The sequence below is a fragment of the Oreochromis niloticus genome, linkage group LG7 (assembly GCF_001858045.2).
Source record: "Oreochromis niloticus isolate F11D_XX linkage group LG7, O_niloticus_UMD_NMBU, whole genome shotgun sequence".
Classification (NCBI taxonomy): Eukaryota; Metazoa; Chordata; class Actinopteri; order Cichliformes; family Cichlidae; genus Oreochromis; species Oreochromis niloticus.
The window spans coordinates 59,633,612-59,642,066 of record NC_031972.2 but is presented as its reverse complement, the minus strand read 5'-3'; the positions used below and the strand labels follow the sequence as shown (position 1 = coordinate 59,642,066).

Genomic DNA, 8,455 nt, shown 5'->3' with positions numbered 1-8,455 from the left:
CCCTTTGTTATGTTGCCCATAATGTACTAAGCATTTCTTTTTCACGTCACTTTCCTTGTTTCCATGTACCACTACTGTATTTTATCTTTAGTAACTACTAAACTCTGGGTGCCCTCCCTAAGCCTGGCTCTGCCGGAGGTTTCTTTCTGTTAAAAGGGAGTTTTACCTTCCCACTGTAGCCTGTAGCGCTTGCTCATAGGGGGTCTTCTAATTGTTGTGGCTGCTGTTTGTTTTTAATTTAATAATTTTAAATAAAATTTTAAATATTGTAAATCTACAGTATAAAGTGCCTTTTGTGAACTAGTGCTATTTAAATAAAATAGAATTGAATTGTAATTGAATCCATTTTTTATGATTTGTGATGTGGACTGGAGAAGTTAAGCAGTTATTAGAGAGACTTCCCTAAATTTTGGTTCCCAGAGATTATATCCTACTGAATTTGGTTAACCTGTGACTTTTTCTTTTGTGCCCCCTCAGCAGTTCAAGGTTTTCACTAGTCCTGTAAAATATTTAAATATTCATGAGATAAACCACAAAGCACGGTGGTACGGTGGTTAGCACTGTTGCCTCACGAAGAGGATCCTGAGTTCAATTTCACCATCTTTCTGTGTGGAGTTTGCATGTTCTCCCCATGCTTGCGTGGGTTCTCTCCAGGTACTCCGGCTTCCTCCCACAGTCCAAAGACGTGCACTTAGTGGGGATAGATTAATTGGAAACTCTAAATTGCCCATAGGTGCGAATGGTTGTCTGTGCCTATGTGTTAGCCCTGTGACAAAATGGCGACCTGTCCAGGGCATACCCTAACCCTAAGACAGCTGGGATAGGTCCCTCACCCCCACCCCCCGCGACCCTGAAAAGAATAAGCAGAAGCAAATGGATGGATGGACGAGATAAACCAAAAAATGTCTTTATGCACAGTGCTTCTAACCAGCTTGGGTGAACCTCACCTAAGTACCGTTTGGTTTGAATGGCTCCACATTCATTAGATGAACTTGTTTGGTAAATGATAGACTAGTCCTCATGTATTGCTTTCCTGCTCTAATCTCTTGAGATCTCAGGATAAAAGGATTTTTTCAGTTTAACTTTTTTTGTGATTTTTGTGTCGACTACAGAGGACACAAATGCTTAGGCTGGGTCTCAGGAGGCTAACGGAGCACTCACAGTGTTACATCCAACAAGCCTCATTCACATATATATAAACTCAAAAATATACTCTATGCTTTTAAGCACTTTCTTGCTACCACATACAGTCACACTTTGATCCATCAAGAGCAATTTGGGGTTCATTATCTTGCCCAAAGACACTTAGGAATGCAAACTGAAGGCACTGGGAATTAAACCACCAAACCCATGATTAGAAGATAACCCTCTCTACTTCTTGTGCTTCACCTTCCCACAAATACACATTTGCTAATCTTTAGTATGTTAGGAATTTATTATTAAAGGAAATTAGCCTTTGTAGTGCTTGGTTTATTGAAAAAGATAATACCAGGACATGTGACGTTAACATTGTTGTCACAACAGCCTAATCAATATTTTTTAGTCCCAAAAGTTTAAAAAAGTCAAAATTAGAGACCGTTTCTGTTTTCAGGTTTAAGTTAAAGCTGAGACTGCTCTTTGTCTAAAGTTTAACGTCTGCACTGATACTAATCTTTCTGTTTCCTGCTTCCTCAAGAAACAGAAAGCATTCGGAGCTCTGTCATCCTCAGTTTTCCACCCACTCACTGCCTTGTAGACATTCCTAACAACGTCTCCTCTCTCTGCTTGAAGCTTCTCCTCCGGACAGCTGGGTCTTAAGCAACATGATCCCACCCTTCACCCGCGCAGGCCCTGCCAACACTTTGTCTGTATATATACAGCATGTGTGTGTAGTCTTGTATATCCAACACACGTGCATGTCATGGATATAAGAGGTGCCGAATTCATAAGATTCTCTCTGAAAAACAGGCTTACAGCGGGAGACATTTGCTGATTGTAGGACAATATCCCCCTTAATCCCACATATGTTGACAATGTTGAGGAAGCTTGTGGTTTCAGACTCTTTAAAAAAATAAATATTTTTGATAGCACATTTCGTCTGCATGTAGAAAGCTAGGTTGCATCAATGAGATGTCTCACAGATGAGTACCCTGCTCCCTCCTACTGTTTTGGTGTTACTGACTCCAATGAGTCCCGATTGCAGGTTTCAAAAGTTGTTCCTGTGAAACTCAATGTTTCTATTTATCTTGAGTTTGGTGTTCTTATTCTCAGTGTTATTGTAATTACTCATATTTATCCTTTATCACAATCACAGTCACAGGGTGGGCAGACAGAGCTGAAAATGCAACTCTGGGGAGTTCTTTTCCTGTGACTCAGCAGACAGTAATGGATACCCACTTAAAAACAAACACGGTCACCATAGTTGCACACAATTAGGAGAATGACGCCTTTATGGATAAGACGCGGGAGGATAGTTGTCCATTTTACCCACAAGACCAAATCTGGGAATCAGATGACCTTTAGTGTGATAAAGGAATGAGAAACAAAAAATGGCTTCACAATGCCTGAGACATGCCCCGAGGGTGTGTGGGTCTGTCTAGAGTTACTGAAGTATGTGCTCAGGTATTTTCTCACCTGAGTTATGCATCACAAAGACAAATTCCTAAAGAGGTTCCTTCCAGTAGAACAAGCCCGTCAATAGCATTTCTCTGAGATAATCCCATTCCTGTGAATTAACTAAGCAGAAGATCTCATACACTGCTGCCAGCTTTTTCTGATGGTTATAATATTTCAGGCTCATCAGAGAGCTGTTAATTCACTGTGGTCCAAAATAACTAGGCACTATTAGCGTGACACAAATCTTGGAGGTTGTTAGTAATCAAACCTTCTCCCATGGCCTTGCCTAACATCCTCTTCTGTTTGGGTTTGGGAAGTTTTTATTTATGTGAAGCACTAGTGTTGTGTCCTACTGGCGTCAGATTAGCCTCTGACGTGAAGAGCGAGTGGGCAAATGGCACAACAACTTAAGATGGAACAAAGACAGAGGTTTCTACAATACTATATCAGTTTACGGGAAGCGGAGTGAGCCTAATTCTTTGTAAAGCTATAGTGAGTCATGACGCACACCTGAGCAAACCTGTACTGTTAATGATGTAAAGTGGAGTGATCAACGTCACATCAAGTTCTTGATGAGCTCTAAGCCCACATGAGGTAATATTTGATGTAAAATTAGAATCATTGTTACAGCCTGAATCACGGCTTATCTATATTTAGCCTCTAAACTGTCAATCCAACACACATAAACCCTTTAATATTCCAGTAAAGACGAAGAAAATTTGATTTCTTGCTAGTCGATCCTTTTGCTATGTAATCACTTACATTGTATAGTGTTTAAAACTCAGGACAAACTTGCTCTTTTGCTCACAGCAGATGGCTACCCTTCCCTGTGCCTGGTTCTGTCTGACGTTTCCTCCTCTTAAAAGAGAGATTTTCCTTCTCACTGTCACCAAGTGTTTGTTCAAATGGGGTCATCTGATTGTTCTTTACCCTACAATATATAAAGCACCTTTAAGTGACTACTGAATGTGAATTAGAGCTACGTAAATAAAAATGAATTAAATTGATGCTGAAATGTGCTGTTAGGGAGGGCCAGCATGTCAACAACACCACAACAGGATCTAGAAATATAATTTAAAAAAACACCAAAACAAACCCGTCTGAAGAAAAAGAAAATTTCAAAGTTATTTATTTATACTTGTGTAAAATTTCCACATTTCAGGTTTTACAATTAACATTTAAAATGTACAATTTTAAAAAACAAAAACAACTTCTTTCTTTTTCAAAGTAGCACATACATCCTATCGACTCGTTTGATATCTAGTGTAACTTTACTGCTCCATGAAGTCTTCTCTCACATTCATTTATATTTTTGCTAATCCTTTGGCTTTCCCACAGACTGTGGTACTGTGGCCTCATATTGAGACACACTACTTCTCCCAGAGAATCAATGGGTTATTACTGGCAAGGATGTGAGAGGTGTTTGTGTAGCAGTGCTGTTAAGTTTATCTTTTTGACAAAATGGAGTGTTTCTTCCATGATTCTTCCTTCACCTTACAATGCATGGTCATCATCTTGCTTCTGGTGTTTATAATAAATGCCTCTGAATCACCGATTTTGTCCAGCTCAGTTTAGAAAAAATGAAGACTAATTGAAGATGTAGGGCCTAGTGTACACGTGTCTCATTTCCTCTGTGTGCATGGAGAGCATAACAATGCACAGAGCGTTGCGCAGCCATGCTTCTCTCACATAATGACGAAGTCTGAGGGGATGGCGCCAAGGCTACAAGTATGGCCTGAGTGTGTTCCAGTGCTGCATCAGAGGATGTTTACACAGCCCGAGGTCGGGTAGAAGACACAATGTGTGAGTCGCTCCGGTTGGTGGTGTGGGTCCAGAAGAAAACAAAATAATTTTACACCCTGTGGCCAGATGCAGAGCAGATGATGACGTCTGCTATCAGCTAATGGAATTAGGTGAACTTTTAGGAGTCACTTAAACACAGAAAGTTTAGAAAAAGCCACAGTTGGATGTTGGTGCTGTCTAAAATAAGTGACTGGTAGCCCTGGTGAAAAAAAACCAAACTGTGTGGCCTTTGGCTCGGGGGCCAAAGGTGTGTACGTGTGTGTGGTGTAAATTTGTGAAGAAGTATTTTTAGAGAAGATTGGCCGTCCACTTCTGTAATACTCCACAGATCAACCCTTTGATGTGTTCATTGTAGCATGATCCTACTTCAAAGCTGCACACATGGACGGGATGGTAGAGGGCGGGGTATGACTCCACGATACACTTCATTATTCCTGGTCAGAGAGTCAGCTTTCTGTCACCTCCGACCCCTGACCATTTGTGCTCATAACGCACTTCCACTCTGTAAGATTCTCGACTGGAGATATTTATGTGCAGCGGGGACAGTGAACACTTTCAGTTTTATCCAGAGTACTGAAACAACTGCCCCTTCCTGTACATACTGACATTTCATTTCTGACTTCAGTGTTTTACAATTATTTCTTTGGTGTTACTTCTCTATGGTTTCTCATTTATTTTTTTAGTAGACCATACTGCATTCTATGTGAACCTTATTCAGAAAGGTGCTGTAGATATAAAAGATTTCTTCCATTATTCACTTTAAGTTTCTAAGCTGGATATCTTTAAAAGGCCTGGACCAGTTTTTAACTGTACAGCTGGATGCAGTTCCCACTGTTCTACCGTCTTCATAGACTGTCTATGAACATAAAAATACACTAGGAAAATCTGCATCACATATGACAGCTACATACCGATTTATTAGCTTTTTTCAGCTCTAAGTCTCACGGAAGGTTTTGAAAAATGCCCACCGACTTACCTCATGTCTTTATAGCGGTAATCAAATAGGTGTGTATCTAGCGTCACATTTCATGATAGCCTGGTATAAAGATCAAAGGGATCTGATAAAAATGGTGCAGAGGCGTATTCTATCAGAATATGGTTCCAAATCGGCCCTAGTTTCATTTTAAAAAGATCAGCAGCGTGAAGCACATAAGCACAAGAGTCACCACTTAAAATAAATAAATTGTTGAGTTTTACATCTTCTGCGTTTCTATCTCAAGGGTTCCCACTGGGAACTGTGAACCTGCCACACCTTAGAAGCAGGTATGTTCAAACGTAGTTTAGTCTTTTAAGTGTCCCGTGCAGCTCTGCTTATCGGTTATGACTCAATCCTGTAACCCTGCCCAGCAATAAAGCATCACATTCCACCTGACAGCAAAGAGGAAAGGGACTTTCCTGTCCTCCACTCCCTTTTTACGGTTGCATGTCTGGTATTTACTCAGAAATGTTTCCGGTGAAAAGTGCGCCCGAGTGCCAAATATACTGTAACTGACTCCACAGTTTTGTAATGAAATACCAATGGATTAATGGATCTTAAAGACAAGTGACAAAATAAATGTCATTGATAAAAAATGACAGAAAAAAAACAACAGATGAGATCGTAGAAGTATGTCAAAAAGAAACTGATATTTATTCAAATAAATACACAGATGACACACACTGAAATAATTTAAATGACATGAGCAGTTTGCCAGTAACATCATACTCTGGAAACAAATAAATTAACATCGTGGTTTTAGGAGTCATTTCTCCCCGGAGAGCAAACATGAAATAGTTTTGACAGTTCGTGAGTTCAGTCCTGTGTGGTGGGGTCTGTAAAAGTGACGCTTTAGATCAGTTGCCCCGTTTCTCCGAGAACTTAATCCCGAACAATCCTTCATCTCTGGACCGGATGACCTCGTCTTCCTTTTGGTCCTCATATTATTTCTGTATGGTCCACAATGGCACTGTGGGAGATTAAAATCATGCCGTTAGTTTTAACTTAAAAATACTTTTGCTGATTAGTACCGCGGCCGATTTTATTTTTAGCATATATGACTCATATTTTTATTCATATATTGTGGCAGCCATGTTTCATAATGTGTCTCTCACCATATTAGGAGTAGTTCAGTGCCGGCGTTCCCATGGCGGCTCAGGGCGCTCTCGCCATGCGCCTTTCCTGCTGTCCCGGTGACGCGCTTTCGTTGTCCTGTCTCGTTTTAAAGTCCTGGATGGCTTTTCTGTTCTGGTAATCAATCAGGGCCATGGTGATCACTGCGTTCCAGCAGTTCTCCTCTCCGGAGCACCGGAAATCGATCTCTTTATTGTCTGTGGTCACGATGGTGAAATAGACGAACTTGCCGGTGCGCTCCACGCAGTCTACTTTCTTGATGGACTGCAGTTTGAGCTCCTTGCCCTTGGAACGCTTCTGCGTGTCAGGGTAAATGTTGAGACTGTCCGTGGTCAGGACGCACGTCTTCCTCTTCCAAAACTGGAGCAGGTTGTCGCTCCTCTTCTCCAGCTCTCCCTCCTTGAGAACCTGGCAGATCTCTGCCGCTGACATTTTCATCGTTTATGTTTGGCACGTTTGTGAACCCTCTGCTTTCCTACTGGGTCGTCCAAGCCGCTTGTGGAAGGATCTTCTCTACAGATGCTTTGGTAATCCAGAGTGTGGTTGTGAATGAACCAAGCTACCAGAGGGCATTTATAGTAGCTCTGGCCTCAGCCCTTCCCTCTTGACGTCAGATTGTTGGAGAATGCATCAACAGTTGCCGCTGGAGTAATTCAAGGCTGTGTGTGGGTGGAAGCAGGGGCGCAGGATGGCGCGGGGGGGGGGGGCAAAGAGGAAGTCCTAACGTGAACCTAATTACACTGGCAACACGTTAATTAGTAATCCACATCCTACTGCGGAGATTAGTCTGAGTATTTGCCCAGTCTGCACCGCGTGATTCAATCTTTTATTACCAGATGTGCACACAGAGTGACTCTGGGCCAGGCATAAGTCTGACCTCTAATATCAGCAGTAATTTCAGAGGAAGTTAAGTTCTCTGTTGAGATTTAAAAATCAGCCCTTTTCCTGACGACCTGGCACTTTATTCTCTTCATGACCCGAAACTGTTTTCAAAAAGTATTACTTAGATTAAACGTGCTTCATGTAAACTTTGCTATTCCTGTCTGTGGATGTCAAAACAAAAAGCAAGTATTTTTACCTCAGTAGCGACACCAGTGAAAACATTCTAGGATCAAACAAAAAGTGTGGTCTTTAAATGTAGAAACAGCAATTCAGTGTGAGGTGGTTAAGTTAAACTTGATCATCTCAAAAGTGTCTCACAAGTTTGAATCAAATGTTGGTGAGTTAGCCCACAGACAATTGGCTAACTGTTTTCACAGTTTAACTGAATATATATATATATTCAAAAAGTGCTATTATTAGCTCATAAAACTAACTGCACGCTATATTTGGATCTAAAAATAGACATTCTCTAGCTAGGGCCTGCTTTGGGAGGTGATTCATGGTTTTGATAGTTTCATCTTTGGATGCCAGTTACTAAAAACGAAAGCTGTACCGCATGACTGATGCAATTTGATAACGTTGCTAAGGTGTGTCGGCTCGGCTATCACCTTATCTCCTGCCACTCCCAAGTTGTGCTTCTTCACCAACCGACCAGTCACATGATTGACTCAGTCCTGTTTGTTCATGTCAAACGGATATTCGCAGACACTGGATACGTATCCCTGAACCCTTGGAGCCTGTGTGACTCAGCAGGAGGAGATGGTAAGGAGGCAGATGTCATCGACTGTTCCACGCAGCCTGTCCTGTCCCCCTGGGGCTTCAGCCACACCAACACAACACTGACCTCAGTTCATTCATCTCTGTGTGTGCGTGTGTGCATAACTGAAGAGATGCTTATAGCACCCACTTCAGGCTCTTCTGTGTTGACTTCTCTATCTGTCTTCCCTCAGAGACATTGTGGAAACATCTCCCCTAAAGATAAAAAATGTCATGTGTCATCACCCCTCATCACCGGGTCTCCAGTGTTGTGCAGTAAATAGTCGGGGGACCATATGGATATAAAAA

At 41.6% G+C, this 8,455-nt stretch overlaps 1 protein-coding gene across 1 annotated transcript; it reads right to left on the bottom strand.

The window, feature by feature from the left end:
• Positions 1 to 6,002: 6,002 nt before the first annotated feature.
• phlda2 (pleckstrin homology-like domain, family A, member 2) lies at positions 6,003 to 7,167 on the bottom strand. Its single transcript, XM_003440401.5, has 2 exons — positions 6,490 to 7,167; positions 6,003 to 6,344 (listed from the first exon to the last, which is right to left on the bottom strand). Exon 1 carries the CDS (start codon positions 6,944 to 6,946, stop codon positions 6,530 to 6,532), a length of 417 nt encoding a protein of 138 aa, XP_003440449.1. The 5' UTR covers positions 6,947 to 7,167; the 3' UTR covers positions 6,003 to 6,344; positions 6,490 to 6,529.
• Between the last annotated feature and the right edge of the window lie 1,288 nt (positions 7,168 to 8,455).

What these genes read in the sequence shown, in the direction of transcription:
- phlda2 (XM_003440401.5), bottom strand. Translation starts at nt 6,946, where the DNA reads ATGAAAATGTCAGCGGCAGAGATCTGCCAGGTTCTCAAGGAGGGAGAG.